The sequence below is a fragment of the Athene noctua genome, chromosome 2, assembly GCF_965140245.1.
Source record: "Athene noctua chromosome 2, bAthNoc1.hap1.1, whole genome shotgun sequence".
Lineage (NCBI taxonomy): Eukaryota > Metazoa > Chordata > Aves > Strigiformes > Strigidae > Athene > Athene noctua.
In genome coordinates this window covers 22,469,187-22,491,320 of record NC_134038.1, presented here as the reverse complement: position 1 = coordinate 22,491,320, position 22,134 = coordinate 22,469,187, and the positions used below count along the sequence as shown (strand labels likewise).

General features: G+C 35.9%; 1 protein-coding gene across 50 annotated transcripts in view; it reads left to right on the top strand.

Annotated features, from left to right (window-relative positions):
- Window positions 1–22,134, top strand: part of RIMS2 (regulating synaptic membrane exocytosis 2) — a 489,731-nt gene that overhangs the window by 431,714 nt on the left and 35,883 nt on the right. For 49 of the 50 annotated variants that reach the window (XM_074898586.1, XM_074898600.1, XM_074898596.1 and 46 more), the window contains one exon: window positions 2,709–2,950. In XM_074898586.1, coding sequence (XP_074754687.1) covers window positions 2,709–2,950 — 242 coding nt within the window. The remainder of the gene's footprint in view (window positions 1–2,708; window positions 2,951–22,134) is intronic. The other variant, XM_074898556.1, reaches the window with a different exon arrangement.

Below are 22,134 nucleotides of genomic sequence, written 5' to 3'. Positions count from 1 at the left end.
ACAGCAGCCAAGCAGCAAATTTTTTTAATGCATAGTACTTTCATAGTTAACTTCATATTGAAATTATAGCAATTTTGTTTGCATGCCAACTTTTTAAAGCACGTTGATTTCTTTAACAGGGGTAACTATTGTAATCCATTGCACATAAATAGAATTATACATCTTGGCAAATGATACACAAAGCACCTCAAAGGCACATTAGACTCAGGAAATGGGAACTTTCTCCCCGGTTTAACTTTTATGAGAAAAAATAGTATTTCTGTTTTCACGGCTATGTTATAAGACCTTTCTTAAATGTTAATATCACTTATAAAGCAATGTCATAATTACTATTTTCTATATGACATGAACCCACTGATTTTCTGAATATCATTCTTGAAAAACGGATCATTGGAACAGGTTGTTCTGCAAGCAGTAAAAATGTTACTTCCCCTATTAGCCTGTGTGTGCAAATGAGCTCCTACATGAAATAACAGAGATTCAGTAATGACTTGTACTACAATCATACCCCAAAGGAACATTCATAAGATCTCTCTCCAGGGATCTGTTTTCAAAACAGTTTTAGAAACTAAATAGCTCTAGTTTTCTACTCCTTTCAAAATTAAACTGATTTTTTAAAATATTGAAAAGACAGAGTCCTGACAGAAAACACAGTTGCATTAATCATATTTCCTTAGAGAACTTGGGTTAACAATAGCGTTACTGGATAAGGGGCTCTTATTTTCTGATTCTTAGAAGCATTTTGCATAAGATAAAGTTGAAGATACTAGCTCTTCCCAACACTGTTCTTCCTAGATTTCTAGTATTTCTTATAATGCAAAGTAGTGTGGAAACAGAACTAGTTTCTGTGGTATCTTGCTTCTGTGAAGCAATCTCTAAAGTTGTTAATTTGAAAAAAATTACAGCATGTGGTATTATCATCTGACAAGTTATCATGGTGCTAAAAAGACCCACCAATACAGATCCTCCTTTTTTTTTTTTTTTTTTTTTATATCTTCCCTGCCTTCCTCTTCACCGGCATTCCTATCCCACTCCTTCCTTAGTGATAACTGTACCAATGTGAGTCAGTGTGTGCTAGCATATAACAAAGAGTTAAAAAGGGATAAGAAAAGATTTTTCAGGTTAACACTCTGTTCCAGTCTTTTGTTACTGTCTGTCCAGGCAAAGTCACTATGGCTTGCTCTCAGCTTTGTTTTGTGCCTCTCATTTGTTGATCCAAACACTCATTCATATTTTGCCTTATAAATTCCTTGAGAAGCACAATCAATATTTTTTCACTTGATGGTAGAGGTCCACTTCTATAAACTAGCTCTTATGTTTTCCTCTGAGTTGTGGCTTAACTCCAAGCGTTTTGTGCCTTCATGCACATGCAGTTGTCAGCTAACGAGCAGACCACTTTATGGTCACCTCTCAGATATCTTAAATAGTTGCATTGTTGTTCCAGATCTGATGCCTTACCCCAGTTCCCATTGAATCAGTGGAAAGAGACCTGGTGATCCCTTTGCTTTTGAGGGCACTGCATTAATTCCCTAGATAAGTTTTTTGAAACAGAACATGTGTTATAAAAACTACATAAAGAAGCCATAAAACCTTCATTTTTTTAAATAGATTCAGGTCATTTTAGGTAAGGGGAAAAGAGTATGGCTGTACCCACTAGTATTTAGAGACATTTGCGGAGCAGTAAAACTCTAGGAATAGCTGTTGCATTCTTTTGAAAATCTTTTTAAGGAGATGCACTATTCTGAACAGAATAGTAAAGCTCATTCTCTATTTATCCTCAGGCCCACATGTGCTCAAAAGGTTGCAGGTGTGGATTTTGTCCAGACACTTATCAGTTAGATGTCAGGGCAGAATTTCAGAGGTACTGCTGTCATCACTGTAGATTGTAATTTCTGTGCAAAGGAAAGAAAAGAAAGGTCCCTTAGCCTGGACCACTGGGAGACCCAGGTCTCCCTGGGACATGTTGTGAAATGCTGCAGCAGATAATTTAGATGCAGCCACATAGAGCATGTAGAAACAGTCTACAAATGGGTACCAAAGGTATCCTAGAATTAAATTGCATTTAATCAGTAATGATGATCTGTGTCACATACTGGCCAAGTGTTGTATGAAATACATATATAATGCATGTATTTGTTGCTGAAGAGGGGGAGCAAAAACCTACAGCTGTTCATTACTGTAGGATAACTAAGCTAAACCAGTTTACTGAAAGTATCCTTTAAATGTCTGGATGTTTAAAACCAAAGCTAGGCTTCAGACTGATAGCCTTTTCCACTCAGTAATGAATCAAGTATCTGTGTCCTAGAGGAATATAGATTATTTGTGTGTATGTATGTGAGAAGAGGGGCACCAAGCAACAATTCCCAAGCAAGAAGTGTAAATTTCCCAAGCAAAAATTGTATATATGATATATATGGATGTATTAATTATTTTATATCCTTTTGCTGGTAATGTGTTTTAAGACAATCAGTAAATAAGAACTTGTTATTTAAAACAAAATTTTGATGAGTCAAGTATGTTTACAGGAGACCAAACAGAAACCTAGAATTAACATTGCTCCTTTTTACCTCTCAAAAACCAAACCCTACCTGTGTGAATTAGCTGATTTTACCCTCCAGTCTCCCAAAACTTTCCATCTGAAACCTGTCCTTTTCTGTCTTCCTGTTTTTACTCTTCTTTGTCTGCGCTATCCATCTACTGGCTGACAGTGTCTTTACGTCCAAAATGCAAAGCAGACAGATGGGCACCTCAGGAAAGAACATGACTAAGAGCACCAGCATCAGTGGGGACATGTACACACTGGAGAAGAATGATGGCAGCCAGTCGGACACGGCCGTGGGTACTGTTGGCGGTGGTAGCAAAAAGAGACGCTCCAGCATCGGTGCAAAGATGGTTGCTATTGTGGGTCTCTCACGAAAAAGCCGTAGCACATCACAACTCAGCCAAACTGGTAGGAACTGGATTTTTGTTTCTCCTCCCAAATTATCATTTGAATGTACATAACGTGTATGTATTATGGTTTAATCATTTGGATATTCTGTTGAAGTTGCCTAATCAACGTATTCTACGGAATGAAGAAAATGGTCAAACATCTTTTTTTCTCTGCACATTTACTAAACTATTTTCTTTTAGCAAAGATCCTTTTCAGGTTGGACTGAGGCTTTCATTTTCTGCTTCCTGAAACCTTCATAATGCACTAATTCCTTGCTTCTCAGGAGCCAACATGAGCTGCTGTACTTCTGTCTGGGGGGAATCCTTACTGCAAGTTTGTGAAGGGTCACTGAAATGTTGCAAAATTCCTGTGCTTTTGTCACAAATAGTGTTTGCGTATTTCAACATGCTTTTTTTTTTTTTTTTTTTTTCTTCCCACATTTGAACATACATCCTTCTTTTGAAAGGAAATAATTTTCCTGGAAAAAAAATGTCATATTTGATTTATTTAGCACAACTGGTTTATTACTTTTTAATTAATTTATTAATTTCTTTTAAGCTTACAAGCGTATTGACCATCAGTATAAATTTTCCTCATTTCTGTTTATCTGTTAAAATTTGATACTGAAATATTCTACCGAGGAAAAAGTGAGAGATTTTTTGCTTTGATGCCTGAAGAATTTAAAATCTTATGCATTTTTTTCTATTCCTCCTATTTCAGGGAAAATCCATATAATGCACTCTGAAAAGCTCTCATTGTCAATTAAGGAAGCTATATAGGACAAGTGTATTTTACATGGAAAAAGATTACTTGTATTTAAATGACATATATATATATAAGTGTTTAAGGAATTTCTATAGTTATGCACGTATACATTTATATATTTCAAGGTATATAACTAAGATATATTGTATGTTCGGTATTTAAGCAAAACTGTTGTAATGTTGTCATATGGTTCAACGTAGGTTTATAGTGTTTAGCTGTGTGTGGTCCCATCTGAAGGTCTCCATTATGCTAACCACCATTCAAACATTGATAAGAGATTGTTAAGTTCTCTGGGAAGTTTGCAATTTATATCATGAAACCAAGTGATAATGTACAAGTAAATGGAGCAAAATGATGATTTGCAATGTCAGAAATTGTGGTGAATTTTGTAAGTAAACTTTTGTAGGAAGGGGATTTAAAGTACCTGGAAAGAATAAAACTGAAACAGAGGGGAAAAGAAGGGTAAGGAAGAGGGGTAGCAGTCCAGAAGAAGGAGGAGCACAGAAAGAGAGCAGGGAGCTTGAGTGTGCGTCTTAATGTGATCTGAGATGAGAGAATGAAGAAGAGGGGAAAGAACATATATAGAGAAAGCTCTGAATATCATGCGAACACTGATGACTCCATCATTAGGCCAGTCTTTGCAGCAGTCTTATGTTTTGTGAACTCGCGGGTCATGGAAATGGCAGTTTCATATACGTTTCTATTTTCTTTGGGTTCAAATGAATATGAGGTAAAAGATGCAGTCATCTTTATACAGATCTGGGAAACGTTTCATTGGGAAAGAAAAAAACATAGCCACTTTCTCACCTAGAAATCTAAATTTTACTCATGTGATAGTACACAGGTATGTAACTGTATTGATGTATTTGGATATCAAATCGAATACAATGCACTACATGACTAGTTCTGTAAGATATATTAAATGAATGATCTAAGCTCTTTGTATGCTGTTCAAGAATTTCTCAGCACTAGAGAGAATCTGTGTTGTGTGGGTTGCCTAGATTTGATTTAAATACTGTGCTTAGTTACTTGGGACTCTTAATGTGAAGTTTTTCTCTCGGTTATATCCAATCAGTTGCCTAACTGCTGATTAGATGCTCAAGTCAGGGACGAATGTGAAATGTAACTCTTTCAAAAGAACTCAAGGTTTTTCGACCCATTGACTGTGAATGGGGTGTTCTGAAAAACTCTTGAAAAAGGAGCTGTATTTCAGTGCTGTTAGAGGTGCCGCAGAAACCAGGGGAGCCTGCATGGCTCTGGCCAGCTGCCCTTCTCCCTGGGCTGCTCAGGGCTGGCCTGTGCCTGCCCTGACGAGAGCAGCTAGTGCACCTCCTGCTGCCACCTTCCGAAAAGGCCCCTCGTGTATCTGTTGGATATGGGTTGTTTTGTGCATTTGTTATCACACACCTGCTGCCCTATTTGAGAGCACTCCTGAGGGGGCTGGTCTGGTGGCCACATGTGGCTGCACCTAACAGGACTGGCACATGCGTTATTTATATAGTTGGGTCATGTGAGCATGCGGGTCACACGGTAAGCAAACCTGTGGCCACATATCAGCCCTGGATGAAGGATGTGTATGGTTCTGGGTCTCCAGTGATACAAGGTGATGGCATGCTGGGTGGGTGAGGTCACATCATGAAGAAGTGTTTTGCATGTCTTAAGCATCCATTGGCACCTCTTAAAGAAAATATTGGACACTAGTGTTATACATGAATGCCAGATGTTTAAAACTTGCAATTAATGTATTTAATGAATTTATAAATTTCCCTAGTTTATCTCATCAAGTTCCTGTTTTCACATGGTAAGTGGCTTCACAAGGAATCATGTATTGGTATAAGCATTGATATAAGGGCTGGGATCAAAACACTAATCTGCTGTAGAGGTCCTTTGAGTACAGTTTTCTGGAACTGAGAGGCAGGGGATACTCAGGTGACAAGGCACTGGGACCACTTAGAAACTAGTCGAAATATAAAGGGTTCTTAGACAGGTTCTGAAGAAATTATGTCGTTCAGCTGATCAGCTAAGTATCTCCTTACATATCAGGCTTGAAAAACCATGCTGATAGGAGATAACAATACGACATCTATAGAAAGTTGTGATCATATTTATACCAACTAGTCTTCTATAAACTGTGTGCTCATATGGAAGTCAGAAGAAATGCCTATCAGTATCTCTGAAACTTTTTTCAATTGTTTTTTAAAGCATAATTGTATTTCAGTGGTTTTCTTCATTCATATTTTATAAATAAATCTATGCCAGAAGTTGTTTTGAAAATAGGTCATCATAGCTGCTTTCAGGACTGTGAATCAGACTTACAATAAACGCCTTAAAAGGTCTATTTTTACTGTCTTTTCAAATTAATTTTATGTTATTTCTTGTTATTTGGCATAGTATTAAGACATCGATATTCAAAATACATACAACAAAGTATTTTTTATTCTATTCTGTAATTCTTTTAGTGTATTCAGGTAGGAACAGTTGTTTGGGCTTTTACAGGTAAATGGTATGTTGGTTTATTGTTATAGGTGTGAATAAAAGGAGTATTTTTACTAATAAGTATTATAAGATGTTGTTTATTGTTTATGAATAGGATTATTGTTGTTGTTGTTATTGTCATTAACATAACAATGGTGTTTGGATTTCATTCAGCTATGGTGACTGTATATTCTGTGTTGGAAAGCCTCCAGAGAGAGAACTGAATACATCTAAAATATAACAAAAACCTGAATAAGCAATGCTCTTTTCTCCTCAGACATATACAGTCTTAAATGTCTAGAAAACTGTTAATCCAATAACTCTGCTGACCAAGCCCATCAAGGGTAATTTATGAGAGTAAAATAATAATTCAAGAAATTAAAAAGACCTGACCTTATTAACATAGGCACTAGGAACTCATCTTTTCAGTTTTATCACAGTAAGAGAACCCAAGTGTGTTCTCATATGAAGAGACCGTAAATGGTCCTCTGTGGATCACTATTGTTATGGGAAAAGAAAGAATAGAAAAAATGCCAGTGTTAAGACCGTGGGAATACAGAAAACATGAATAAACATAGATGAGACTCATTCTGTCATTCCCATTTGGGCTTAAAGGAGAATTGTAATTTATGATTTTTAAAGTTCATACTCTTTTTAACAATGTGTATCACTGTTGTGATATTTATTTCTTATTATTTGATTTAAGGAAAATTTTAAGTGTAGAAATATACAGGATCAGTATTTTGTGAACTGATTTGGTTTATTTCAAATCATTTAACAAAAACAAACAAAAAAAAAACCACAAAAAACCCCTGGAAATTCCTGCAATTTCTTTAATCTTGAAATCAAGTTGATAGTTGGATGACACAAAAGTAATTTTACTTAAGGAAACTTTTACTTAAGACTGTAGTAAAAGATACTATACAATAGAGTGGCTAAGTAAATCAGAATTCATTTCAGTTCTGGTTCCTGTACCTTTTCAGCGCTACAAAAAATAGCTAAAGGAATATTCCCTACACTTGAGTCAACCAGTCATTCCTAGAAGCTAACATGTGGCGGGTTAGGAAGAGTTTATGTTGCAACTTTCAGGTCCTGATTCCACAGGCATTCTTCTTAGTGGAAAAGCTGGCTTTCTTTTCAGAGGAAAATAAAATACAAAATGGAAATCTCAAGCAGCACCTTAACAGTGTTTCTTAGCTATTCACATCTGGAATGCAATTCCTTTCCCTGCTGGACAGCCCTGAGGAAACTGATGATCAGGCTTTCCTACAGGGGCAGACCTATAATTCTCAGTTGTATCTCATTAATGAGTGAAGTCTTTGTCCTCTTCTGATTACACAGCCTTAGATCTCCCTTTCAACTTACATACACTGTCTCTAGCAGGTGGGCACCTGTGTGTCTTGACTTCCCTTATTTAGCTGACATTTCTCCTTTAATTGGGAAAATATTCTATCTTTTCTTTAGTTAGCTAAGACCTATTGTGTTTGTAGGCTGATTATATCCAAAAGCCTAAGCAGTTTAATTTGTGTTTTCAAGACTTTTTTTTTGAATCTGGACCACACCATGGATCATACATACTAAAACATTTTGTGTGTGTATATACATTCAGTCACATGTATAGAGTCCAGTGCACTCTCAGAAACTGAATCCCATGACGGCTTTGGGTATATGATCACAATAGATGTCATCTATTAAAACAGATGACAGAAGGCATGTAACACTATGACTTGCGAGTGGTACAGTAATGCCTGCAGAGAGGTGTAACCACATCTTTGAATAGAAATAAACTGCCTTTGTGTGTCTCTGTAGACTTATTTCAAGGTACAGTGGTCTGGAGGACCCTGTACACATGAACCTAGCAGCTGACTCTGGGTGTCAACTGACATTGCCTGAAGTTCAGTTTCTCTGTGGTGACATATTGCCGTATAAGCTGATTACTATTTCTAATAGGGGAATTCTCTCAAGATAAAAGTTGTAGGAAAGCATTGGAAAACTATTGGAAAGCTATGCAAGGTCAGCCAAGACATAGACAAATGTTATAACCTATTAAAATTTCATTAGAAGCAAAAAGTTTTGTGTGGCTTTTGGGTGTTTGTTGGTTTGTTGTTTTTTGTTTGTTTGGGGTTTTTTGTGGGTTTTTTTGTTTTTTAATGAACAAGATAAAGGCAGCTCCTCCTTTAACAGGAAGGTAAACTTTGGCAAGATGTCATATGTAGCATGAAGTTATAGGGCTGTAAATGTGGAGTTTTGGGACAGTGTGTCATGGTGTTCTGATCTCTTTTAATATCCTTTATAATTTTGGTGGCGTTAAACTATGGCATTATATTCTTGAAGTTATATTTCTCTGTAGAAAAAAGTGCAAAAATCACTTGATTCAGTGCAAATAGAATAATGATTGCCCTTGAGAGAATTAAACAGTGTTCATTAAAAAGAGGCACTTCTGCTTTAACAAATTCTGGAGAGGTCCAAAGCATAACCGCAGTGAAACAAGGTTAAAGTATTTTGAAATGTTGATATTTTATGGCTACATCTTTCCTGAGAAGAAATGTAAGAGAACTAGGTCTCTCAAAGCAAAAAGCTTGAGTGGGATTTTATTTTGTCTGTGTGTTAAAAGCCAAATTTTGGATTCTCTGTGGTTTGTAGGGTGTTGAAACTATGGTCTATGTATTCATAAGTCTCGGTTATGTCTGTCAGGAACCAACCATGTAGCCTGTAGAGCAACTTCCTCAATTACTGGGAATAATTGAAGGGAATCTGTTGGGAACATTGGTCTTGTATGGTATTCAAAGTTCGGATTTATATAAAAACCAGTCTTCTACCACACATATAGTATATGTTTCCTATTAAAAAGAAGATGATTAATCACTTCCAACAGTGGTAACTAAAGGAGAAACTGCACTGATTGACTTTCATTGTCTAAAATGAGATAGAATACGATAAGTAAACATCTTACTGAACTAAAAGTATATTTGTTTTCGTAATATACATTGTTATTTTCTATCTATACATTGTTATTTTCTATCCCTATAATTAATTTCTGTGGCCAAAACAGTGACTGAAAGTATCATTCATTACTTTTAGTATGGCTATGTATTTATTTTTTTTTAAATCACATATATAATTCAGGTGATTTGAAGCAAGCCGTTTGTTTGGGGTTTGATTTCCTTTCCTATTCCAGAGACAGATTGCTAATGTTAATAAATTGCTTTAATGTGTAGTATTATACTTGTATCAGTATTATTGATGTGTAATCTGATTTATTTTGCAAATAAACCCATATTACATTGATAGAAATACAGGATTAGCAGTTGACAGGAGATTAAGGCCAATTTGTCCTACTGATGAGTTGAGAATTGTGACCTGAATCCTTTACCAAAGAGAAAGTACTATTATAATAAATACATTACCAAGAGCATTAATCAGCTTTTACTAAATAAACTCTGGAGAGTATGCTAATAAATAAATAGACTCCAATTGCAAGCTAAAAAACTGACTACATAGGCTTTTAAATATATTTTACTAAGGTGATAGTTTTTTGTTTTTAATTTTTCTTCCACATGTAGGAAAAGGTAGGAAAGAAGATAAGGCAGTACAAAATTTATGCAACTCTCCTTGGTGGGATTTCTGTAGAGGAGATAGGTGTATATTTGAGTTCTCATATTTTCATAAAGTTTCTGTGAGAGGTGGATGCAGTGAAAATAAATATATAGCTGAGGTGTCAGAACTGAACTCCAGGCCATGCTAGCTATGATCTTAAAGAAGTTCTCTGGAGGACACTTCTCACACACTAATTGTGTGGGACACCTTATGCTCTATATAAGCAGAAATTCCAGGGAGATGAGAAGAAAGTCCTGTGGTGAGACTAGGAAGTAAGAATAAAAGGCTTAATTTGAGGACAAAATGTGCAGTTCATGTACACCAACCAAGCAATACTGCCCCAGTTGAGCTTCCTCTGTGTAATATGTTCTTAACACAGTGAAATATACACCTGTGAGATTTCCAGCCGACTGTGGCAGAAGTAAATCTCCTGATTGTAGGCATTTCTATGATTAAAAACCTCTACTTATATTTCCAAAAATTATTTTCTTTGTTACCAACCCTGTTCCTAAAAGGCAACTTACTTATATTATTGCTTGATCTCATTAATAAGGAAAAAGAAGGAGAAAGCTACAAGTGAGATCAGAACGTTTAGCTTGACCTTCCATAGGATTTTTTTCTTCTTGTAATTAGAGGTAAAAATAGAGAAATGTAGGGTGATCTTTCTTGGTAAGAATACTGTTAAAATATCTTTTTTCATTCAGAGCAAAAGAATTCTCATAAGATCTCTACTAAAAAAAATAAATATACATCTCATCAAAAAACTTTAAAGCTGCTTTACTTCTGTTTTCATAGTAAACATTTGTTCTTTGTGTTGTTACATAAGGAAAACTGATCACAGTCCTTCCTGAATTAATTCAATCCAGAGAGGATATTTTTTTAGGCTATGTGAAAGCTATTCAACAGAATAATTTAGGCTTTCCTTAAGAAAGTTTCAGTTTGAAAACTCCTTTGGGGATTTTATAATACTTTAGCTAAAATGTGATATAATATATGTGCATTTCTTGTTGGATATTCTGTGAAAGAGGGCTCAGACTTCATCTTATGGAAACCTGAGGGTGAGAAGAACTCTACAAGGCAATTTCATACTTGGCCAATTATTCAGTTTTCAGTTTGCCTGAAATGTCTAGTCTACTCACCTGTAGTTACAGTTCTGTGTATCTATGTAGTTTATACTTTAGGGAAGAAAATTCAGTTTTATTTTTTTCCATTTGAAATAATTTTACTAGTATTGTCAACTTTTTATATAGCCACCTCAATGAGTATTGTTTGTATTGTTCCAAAAGGATAATACTCATCTACACATTGCTCTATGAACTACCTTCACTAAATAACAATGTGCCATGAAGGGAGATTTACTTCAGATCTGCAAAGGCCAGCAGGAAGACACCTGTTGTACTTTGCTCTTGGACAGTTATTAAAAGCATGGTTTTAGAAAAAAAAAAAAAAAAAAAAGAAAAAAAAAGATGACGTTTATATTTACAGATTAATTAGGGATGCATCTTTTTTTAATTTAACATTTCATACTAGTTCAGGATTTCTTTCCTTGTACTTAAATGGAATGCAATATTACAGGTCCTTTAGCAAGTCATATCTCATTGAATTTGTCTTTAACACTACCCATGCCATCAGCAATTCTATTAATACCCTTTTGATAAATGAAAATTGTTTCCTGAGATTAGAAGGTAATTTATAAAATAATTACCTGAAAGTAAAAAGTAATGAAAATAGCAACAAAAGTAAAGGTGGTATTAGAGGCATGCTTTGTAAATAATTCAGAACAGCTCTCTGGCCTCAACTGGTTTGCAACTTATGTGGATGTTGCAGTATTTAAAAAGTTCAGTTCTACTGCACTCTCTCATATTGCCCATTTCAGCTGGATATAGTATGCCTGTATTACAAATAAGAGTAATCTGTGCTCTCCGTAGGATAAAATGTGGACGTAAACGTTACAGTACTCCTGCTTTTAAACATTGCACAAGATATGCAGCTCATGGGAAATCATGCGGATACTGAGAATACAGTTGTGTGGGCTCTCATACTTCTGGATTCTTTATGCTCATGTCCCTCATAGTGGACTGGGATATGCCTCCTAGGCATCTCCAGACCATTTAGATGGGCTTTGTCTTCCATGGAAGAAGTGTGATGATGCTATCACTCAAAACTTGTATCTGTCACTAACAGAAAACTCTTACAGGAGAAATTATATTAACAACAGAGTAAATTAAAATTAGCTAAGCGTACCAGTGATGATTCACAGAAAATACACAAGCAACCATTGTATCAGGAAGCTGAACCCTCTAATCACAAACAAATTATCCTAACCATTAGCCTACAGTCACAGCTATCTTGTCAATGCTTTATTTGGCGTATTGGCTCTTCCTTTTTTCTTTTTCTCGGTGCTAGCAAAAACTTCAGTTTGCAAAATAGTGCATGTCAGGTATGTGTCAGATGGTGTGTGCCAGGTACTCTCCAAGAAAGTGGGAAATATTTTAGTCTTCTCTGGCAGGGGAGGGGCTCTGAACCCAGATCTCCCTCCATCATGGATATATCCACTTGGTTGTAGTATAAGAGAGAGATTTGGTTTCTGCTTCTCTAGAGATGTAATAAAATAAAGCAGTGGCCAAAACTCCATTTCCTGAGCAGAGTCCTGCAGCTGCAGTTTGTAAAACTTACCAGATTTTTCCCTGAGGCAGAATGTGCAGAACCTACGTTATCTGAATGCTGATGTGTAAGATAGGTCCCTGCCATCTCCATGTTGGCAAGTCAGCAGCTTCTCAACATGCACCGAATCAAAACTAGGAAAATGAGGATTAAAAGATGATCTGGGGGAACAGAGGCACCACTGGGGCTATAAGCAGGATTGTTCAGGTTTATTTCTTTGGAATGAGATGCCAAATTCCTGTGTATTTTAGGAACTTGTATCCATTTTTTAAACCATTTTTTATTCATATCTGACCTTTGCAGTCTGTATAGAGAAGTGAGACAAACATGGGGGAGTATAAGAGAAGAACAAAATAGAGAAGTTACCTGAGACTAGCAGAAGTCAAAGATATCCAGAATATAACCCTAAAACTTGTTAAGTCCCTATTCCATGCTTTGTCCACACAACAAAAAAGAATTGGTGAAATTATTTTCTCTGTCCTTCTGTGTGTACACTGTGCTTCTTAACTGTACTGTTTAACAACTCCAGGTTAAAAAAAGTTGTTTTTTCAATTTGGTGAAGTGAAACACATCCTTATACTTAGCAATTACCAAATGCTTTCACGATGGATAGTGAGGGTTTTGAAAATATCACAAGTGCATCTAAATTCAGTGGAAACTTGAGGATCCAGTTCAAAGAGTACACCAGTGAACTGTATATTTTTGCTACAGTTTTTCATATTTTAGTAGTTTACAACTGAGGAATTCCTCCAAGATTTTTCTTAAATGTCAGTACAGGTTTTGTTATTGAATTCTGATTACTGCTTGAACAAAGTGATAGGACTTTCTCTAATACTGTTACATATATGTGAGTTCAGTTAAACTCTCTCTTCCAGCTCAGGGAATATATTAAGGAGCAAAAATTTGTCATTGAGAACATGTCACAGAAGAAAGAAAACATGCAAGTTGTTCTCAAACCATTCCTAATGGAGCATGTTTAGGAAAAGGTGAATGATTCCTTAACAAAGGCAAAAAATTATTTTTTTCCTCATTATCTAAGTAATTTGTGCATGGTTCTTTGTGTATATGCACAGGGTGAATATCTCTCCTTTGGGAGATATTTTTTTATCCATCCTTTTTATTGTAAAGTAGTCAAAACATAGTCTCCTTAACATTGGGAGGGGGGTTGTCTTTTTATACCTATTTTTAGAGTTTTTCCTATGCTTGCAACTGCTTGTGTGAATTACATTGAATATTTTACTGTCATGATCTCTTCTTTACAATATGAAATGTTAAGCTATATATGTTATCTTACATGAATTAAAGCTCTGCTCCAAAAGTTACATTCAGATTTTATCCAGTTTTGTAACTATAGTACTCTAATATTTAGGTTTTGCCATTGTCTAGTATAATTTGGTGCCAGAAAAAATTATTTTTAGCTTGGTCTATAAAATCACATTGAGACTTAATTGAAAATATTCACAGTAATAAGTACTCTTCTTGTTACTATTTGCTGCAGTAAGACCTGTCAAGAACAAATCTGTACTGTGAAGGAAAAATTACTTCCCTGTGATTAACTAAATAATTAGGTACCAACATTACTGAGGGTTTTTTTAATAAGGTAGATATCTTCAGTATTTTTGAAAATGTTAAATTAATCCAATATTTTGTGTGAAACCTGCAGTGTTAAGGCAGTGCCATCTTTAACTAACATATTAAGTGGAAAAGATAACATTGTAACACCTTACAAAATAAAACTGATTTTTGTAGAAATTGTATTGCAGAAGTTCTAAAATTTGTAAATTACATGTTCTATCAAGGCAATATTCTACTTTTGTTTTAATATGGCATAAAAATATGCTATAATCTATGAACATCAGAAAAATTCTTTACAGATGTTTTAATTTCTGAATTTTATCAGTAACGAGTACTTTTTTTGCAATAAGCATTCGTATAAAACATTATGACTTGATTAAATGTCAACATTTTATTATTTTGACATCACTTTTTAATATTTTTTAATCCTTCCAGTAATTTCAAGAGTATGTGGGATTGGGTAGTACTTTTGAAACCTTAAACTCACAGATTGAAATCATTATCTTGTAAAACTTCATGAATCCTGAAAAGGTCTTCAAATCTAAAATAGGACCACTATTGAATTTGAAGGTCTAGTTGGAAGCCTTGCCTTTGTTTCCCCAATATGTGTTTTTTTCTTGAAGAGGGCAAAGAATCTCTCCTCGCTGCTACCAGCTGTATTTCTTTGTTATGTCACTCTTTCTCAGTTAGATATGTCCTCCATTTCACAAGTAGTACCAAGCTCCTTGCTGTTCTTGGGCATAGTGAAGAGCAGGCATTTCAGTTGGTTCCTTGGTGGAGTTTATAGGCAACTGAAAAGTTGTTTCAAGTCGTGATTTCTGTATACTATGAGTTGTACTACTTGACTGAAAATTGAACTTCCATCCACAGGATGTAAATAAAATTGTTTTATATGAATATGTGTAACTTGGAGGAAAAAAAAGGTTTAAGCAGACTTTTTATTATTTGCCTATTGTAGAGACATTCTGATTGTATTTTTGAGGTTGGACATTATTTATGAATGTTGGAAATTAGCAGAATACATGTGTTTGCTATTAAGCATACAAGTAGTTCCAATGAAGTTAGTGGTACATTTGAGGGATACTGACCCTCACAAAGGGAGGGAAGACATATGAATCCACTTTTCACACAAAAGCAATCCTGTTTTCTTCTTCAGCTCTCTTTATTTGCTAGGACCACTAAAGGATGAGAATTAGAGAAACGCTTCAGCTGTCTCGCTGCTGCCTTTATACGCTTTGTGGTTTAGCTTCACTGTCTTATCAATATCCGAAGTCATATGTCTTCCTCAGTAAAAGGACAGAAATGCCAGGAAGCATAGGAAATCACTTGCAGTTAAATAGGTGAAATACATAAAAGTCTGGAGAGAACTGTTCACTGTGCTGTTCCATCAGCTACCTGGGGGCTGAAGACCATACTGCTGTGGGAGTTACCTTTAAAAGCACCACTTTTCAGTTAGCATGCAAGCTAAGAGACTTCTCATATCCCATTAATGTACTGACAGAGCCAGTTGCCAGCAAGAGGTACCTGTCAGAGGTCAGGCTCCTTGAAAATGAACAGATCAGTCAGTTCAGGAGCTTCATTATGGAGAGGTCTGTAAGTGCTCAGTACACAGTAGAAGTCATTAACTTGCATGCCTTTTGCTATTCCATTTAAGCAAGTGCTTTCATGCCACACATTGGCAGATTATAGGAATTGTTGAATGGAACCCCACTGGGAAAAGGATTCTTTGCAGTTTTAAGATGAATTTTCTCAGATGGTCCAAGCTGGATCATGGCTTTTGCCACAATGCTTGTCTCTTCTCAATGAGGAGATGAATCTGAACATGAGCCAGTTTTGTCCATATTGCATATTCTCAGCTTTCCTGCATTGAGGAGAAACTGTCATTTGATTTTACCTTGGTGCCATCCTATACTCACGTGGCATTTGAAGATAGGCAGTATATATGGAAAGGAATCTGAAGTCCTCCTGTCTGGAGAGACCTCTAAAGCTCTCAATCTTATGATCACTAAGATTATATTTGTACAGATAAATAAAAAACCCAGGGTCTTTCTCTGGTTCTGAGAGCAAGATCTGGCTGATGTCCATATGGATAACCTATCTTAAGCTTTCCTCAGAACAAGATCGCCTCACCTCTAAGATCCACTGTAATCCTCCCATGCTGTCTCCTGCACTGATTTTTGGGAAGCCAGCTACAACTTGTGTCAAGCCAGCTAAGGGCTAAGAAATCATGAGGATAGTTATAAGTCAGTGTCCTGCGGCTGTAGACTTCGATACTATAAATATAGCCTGAGAAAATTTGTTTCATGCAGTCATCCCTCCATGATGGAGGGTTTTTTTTTGCCTGTGTGCATCCTCCATAAGACCTTGCAGTTTTATAATGCCTTGGCTAATTTCATCTATATTTGACTGAATAGACCAAAAAGATAATTAAATTTAGGAGGCTAAGGTGGATGGCAGAGCAATGTGCTCATAATACTTACCTGCATGTAAATCCTACTGCAGCTTCTATCTTCACAGTAGTTATTCCGAATTTTATAGCTTTGCGTTTCATGTCTTTTTGGGTTTTTTTGTTTTTGGTTTTTGTTTTTTTTTTTTTTTGTTTGTTTTTTTGTTTTTTATATATATATATATCTGGAAGTGTGCACAGGATAGAAGTGGCTGATATCACAGTCAGTGATCAGACAGGTAAAACTCCTTAAAATCCTTGAAGTTATTTTCCTTTTAATTTTTTAGCATACCACCAAGAATGCTGTTCTCATCTGAAAATTCTTTGTAGGTAGCTAATAAGCCATTTTTAGCTAATTGCATTCCTCCCCTTTAGCAGAGTTAACTGTTTTCCAGTTCCACTTTCAGCCCATAAATTCCTGCTTTTTCTCCACCTCTTATCCTGAGTTATGGCATGCCTGTCCAATGCCTAAATAACAGAGAAATGAACAAATTTTGTTGCTCTTTTGTTTTCATCATAGAGAGTTTGGATCTCACTGAAAGTAGCCTTGACATGAAAGCACACATGAAAACAGTGACCTTCTAGGAATTTTCTAGATTCTAGAAAAAAAAATTATAATTAAAAATACTAAGAAGAAACTGTTCTATCAGTTCTTATGAAAACAGAAGCCTGTAAAACATTGGTCTTAAATCATTATGAAAGGAAGATACTAATATCATAGGATAGTATTGGTATCAAAGGAAAGTAGCAAGGTATATCTGACTAGTAAAAATGTACATATCCAGGATGAAGGGCTCAGCATCTGTGGCTGGTAGTAGACAGCATTTTGAGAAGATTTTTGTCAAAGATGAACCACAGCCTGAAAGCAGAAGTGATTGGTGAGGATGAACAACAGCAGGAAGCAGCAAGGCAGACTTTAATATGAAAGAAGGAGTCAAGAGGTGAGGGAAGTGAAGTATGGAAAAATTCAACACTTATATCAGTGAAATAAGGAAAAGTAGGCACACACAGGAGGGACTAAATGACAGCATGGGTCTGGCTCTGGGTTAGAGCGTGGATATCAGGAACAAGGAATTTAGAGGAAGAATAGCAGCTGGAGAAGAATATAGCAAGAGATAAAAGCTTTTGTGAAGGAGAACTGTGTAGGACTGCTTGGAGTGACTAGGACAATCCTTCTGAGAAAGCAGAGTTACATGAGTAACTCAGAAATTCCTTTTTTTATTAGGTGTCATGCTTTCTTCTCCCCCATTCCTCATAATCCTTAATTAATTTTCTGCTACTGTTTGGGCTTGGTAATTATTTATTGTTAGTGTATCACCTGTTGTTTTTTAATATCAGTTATAAAAGTGTTGTAGTTTCTAATAAGCAAAAATAGCAGTTGAAAATCCCTGCTTTATTTGGGACAGGAAATCCTCAATGCAGTAACAAAAAAAAAAAAAAGACAGTTGTGTTAAATTTTCTATTTATTTTGGATTAAAAGTTCATCTGGATTTTTATGTTACCTTAAGATGCCTTTTAAGGTGCCTTTTTGAAGTATCTCTTTTAATTTGGTAATAAAAAGTAGAGGTAAAATATCCAAATCTTTGATAAAAATTTAGATTCAACAATCTCAGGGAAAGTAAGCCTGATTTAAATATGTATTTGAGATGTACACACTTCTGTCAAAGATATATGTATATAATATACATATATATATATTTTTAATATACATATTTTAAGTTTGTTATTTCTTCCTAACTTCAGTTATTCTACAGATATTAGAGGTATTGGAGTCTATACATTTCCTCTCAACAGTAATCTCACCTCTCTTACTCAGCATACTGCAGTTCTTGATCAAATCTCCTAAATTCCTGGAGGTCTCTTACTTCTCTCCCACATCCCTTCCTAGTGGCACAGTCCACCCTGAGCTCAGGTTCCTTCACAGAAGCACTGATTTGCAGTAACCTGTAGGAATCTAATACCTTTATGATTTCTATCTACTGTGGAACTTGATCGTAAATGTTCCATAGGTTCAAAAGTTAGAAAGGAGAAAAAAATGTTCACATGGGTAGACAGCACAACTGTGTAAGACCCTTCCCTTAGGAGATGTCTAGAAATGGCACACTTGGGTTTTGTACACAGCAGTTGCAGTTACCCTTTCACGTTGCAGCACTGGACATTGCTGAATGATTGAAGAAGGCCAAAGAAGTGCTGCAAGAGAGAAGGGTAAGATTCACATGCAGGTGTGGAAATTATTTCTTAGTGATGACTATTACTCCCACCCACTCCTTACTGGATTGAAAATTCACTAAAGCTTTGTTATGCAAAAGCCTAAGCCCTAGGCAGGAAGAGGAGAGGAGAGGGAGAGGGAGAGGGAAGTTACCCTTTCAGGCTGCAGGACTGGACATTGCTGAGCTCTCGTTGCATCAGGACAGGATAATTAATATTGATGTCCTGAAATGAAGCTTTTCTCACCTTCACTTCTCAGCCTGGGTGGAGCACAGAATTGCCATCTGAATGTGTGAATTGGGTTGGATGCTTGGTCATGAAGTTTGTTATGTCCCTACCCTTGAGCAGATCAACACTCCCACCCAACTTGGTGCCATCTGCAAACTTACTGAGGGTGCACTCGATCCCCTCGTCTAGATCATCAGTAAAGATGTTAAACAGGAGTCATTGGCTCCCTGACTGCTTTGACAGAAATGTGTTTTTCTGTATGCTTGGCACTCTTCCCAGTTCCAGGGTGTATGTTGAACCTTCAATCATATCATCTGATGGGCATTAACAGTATGCCAGTAAACTTCTTTTTCTTATACATTTGTGCACCCTATTTTGTCTTATAATAATAATAATAATAATAATAATAATAATAATAATAATAATAATAATAATAATAATAATTTAATTACTTTTACCCTAGCCATTAACAGTTAATGTTTTGATATACCTGGTCATAATAAATGCTTAGATTTAACAAGTTATGTTGCAAGTAATTACATTATATGATCCTAATTATTTAGAGAAGAACTGCCATGTTTCCTTCTATTTTGTGAAAGCAAACAATACTGTATTTGTTCATAAAAGTGATAACTTGCAGTAATAGAAACACAATATAGACATACTGCCGAAAAATTATATTGTCAAAGAAGCATGAGTAAGCAGAGTGGAACGATTTCACAATGCAAGTGTTTACACCAGTGAATGCCATGTGTTCCTTTTAAAACTTTTTTAATGCAATAACAAAACTGTTAGCATAGAAGGATAATTATGATATTACTTCTATTTGTTCTGAAAATAAATCAGTACAGACATTTGAGAACCATAAAAGGAACAGGAATGCAACTTCATTCCACTCTCAAATTCATCATTTAGAGGTTCTGAGCACGTACATTATCTTTTTATTTTTCAGAAGTATTTAATACAATGTTAAATAATAAATGTGTGATCTTGAGAGTGCAGCTTTTTAAAGAAAAGATAAAAGTAACTCAGTCACGAGGAAGAACAGATGTGTGTCTTGCTATTGAACTCCAAAGTTCTTTCAGAAATCTGTTAATCTGATTTTCATATGACCATTTACCCAGATTCATCATATCCAGTACTTACGATGATATTATTATTTTTTATCAGCATCATTTCTTACTCCAATTAACCTGCATTAACTGTTTCCTCCCACCACCTTGCCAACTGAAAAGATTGTTTTGTAGTCAGATCCAGATATTCTCATTAGTTAATCTTCCTAAACAGTGACTGTTGCAAAAAATCTGATCCTGAGGCTTACTGTACCATTGTCACTCTTGTAGAAGTACAACAAAGCAGGGCAGTTGACACAAAGCATCTAATACCTCTTCATGAGAGACTGAAAAATAAAGATGTTAGTATGGCCACCTGAAAATACTGTCTCTTCAAACTTGATGGGTTCTGAAAGCACCTGAAGTCCTGAAGCAAGGGACCTGCAGCCCCAATGACCCAAGAAGTCCCTTCCATCCATGTGTTCTGGACTGCCCCCCCAGTCAAAGTACTGTCAGATTTTATATTCAAACTGAATCTGAAATAAACTGAGGCTAATGAATCCTCTCTGATGAAACAGTTGTTTTCTAAATACAATCAATCATTATATAACTCCCACAGCAAACTTTATTTAGTACTATTATTCTCAGCAAATTTCTTTCCTTTTCTTAGGGTATAAAGGATTTTTTTCATATAATGTTGTTTTTAAAAATAAATAATTGTTTTATTTTGTAAATTTCAATCATCCTATGTTTGAGTTATCGATAGTTTTTTACAAAGTCTAAATTAAATTAATACTCTTACTTGGAGACCATTGGGATTGAAAACTACAAATTTTTGGAAAGGAATTTTTGAAAGGGAACCTTCTAGCTTCCCTTCCTCCTCTTCAAAATCCTAAGGAAGAAAAAAAAAGTTCAGACTCCCCTAAAAGTCAGTGATTTCTGATCTCTAAATGGAACTACATTTGAAAGTGAAGGATCATTTTCTAAAAATACCCCGCTCTTAACATCTTTTCTGTTTAACAGATAAGTTACAGCTGATACTCACTAGCAGAGTAATTACAAAAGGAAGAGGCAGTTCTTGAGGTAGCCATGACATAAAATGCTTAAGTCTTCACAATTTATATTGTCTGTTTTGGTAGTTTCTGGGTGCTACCTTGTGTTTGAGATAAAACTGTGAATCAAAGACACAGTCTCCTCTTATACAGTTTTCATGTATATATAAAACAGCCTTCCAGCAGTAACCTTGGATGCAATGCTAAGACGTAGGACCACAGTGTGAAAGCACAAGCAAACAAATGAAAATGTTAGCCTGCCTAACAGAAAATCATAGCATCATAGAATGATAGAAGGGTTTGGGTTGGAAGGGACCTTAAAGATAATTTAGTTCCAACACCCATTCCATGGGCAAGTATAACTTCAAAAACACTTGTGATGACTGTTGATATCAGTCCTACTAAATCCTAGGTGCTGAGCAAAGACACCCTCTTCTGTGCCTTTTTACTCCCTTGCAGCACTGGAGGTCATGCTTTGCAGTGTAGTTGTTGGGTCTCTGTTCCATCAGTGCACCTCAGCTGGCAGACAGAGCTGGTCAGAGAGCACCAGCTGGAAGGATCTGCTTCCCTGCACAGCAAGGAGCAAGTGGTAGGGACTCAAGGCAGTAAAAGAGGCAATGACCACATTACTTAATGCTCTAGTCAGCTGAAAACCAAGTCAAATTTTCTATAATGTCAGTTATGTATGTTATCTGGACATTTAGTAAAAGCCCAGAATATAACCAAAGCCTCTGTGGTCTGGAATCACAGTAATAAAACCAGATATATTTATCTGTCAGTTTCACCCAAGCCAAAGGAATAAATTCACTCTGTTCTGAACTCAAAGGTGGCTCCTCAGATCTCAGGAGCTAACACTCCCAGCACAATTTTCTGCAGCTGCTCCAGTCTGTGTCCTCTGTCTACTCTCCCCTGTCTGTATGTATTGCAAATTCCCCCACATTCACAATTTTCATACGATTAGTAAAGTTCCATTTCACAACTAACTTTTCCTGTTTCATACTGAATTCAAAAGGACAACTACTGCACCCATTATTTGTGTTCCAACTGGCCTGTTTGTGTAGTTGCCTATGTCAAAAATCCTTTTCCTAGGGTGCAGATCTTGCAAATGGCAGTCCAGGAGCCTTTATGTCTCTGCAGACT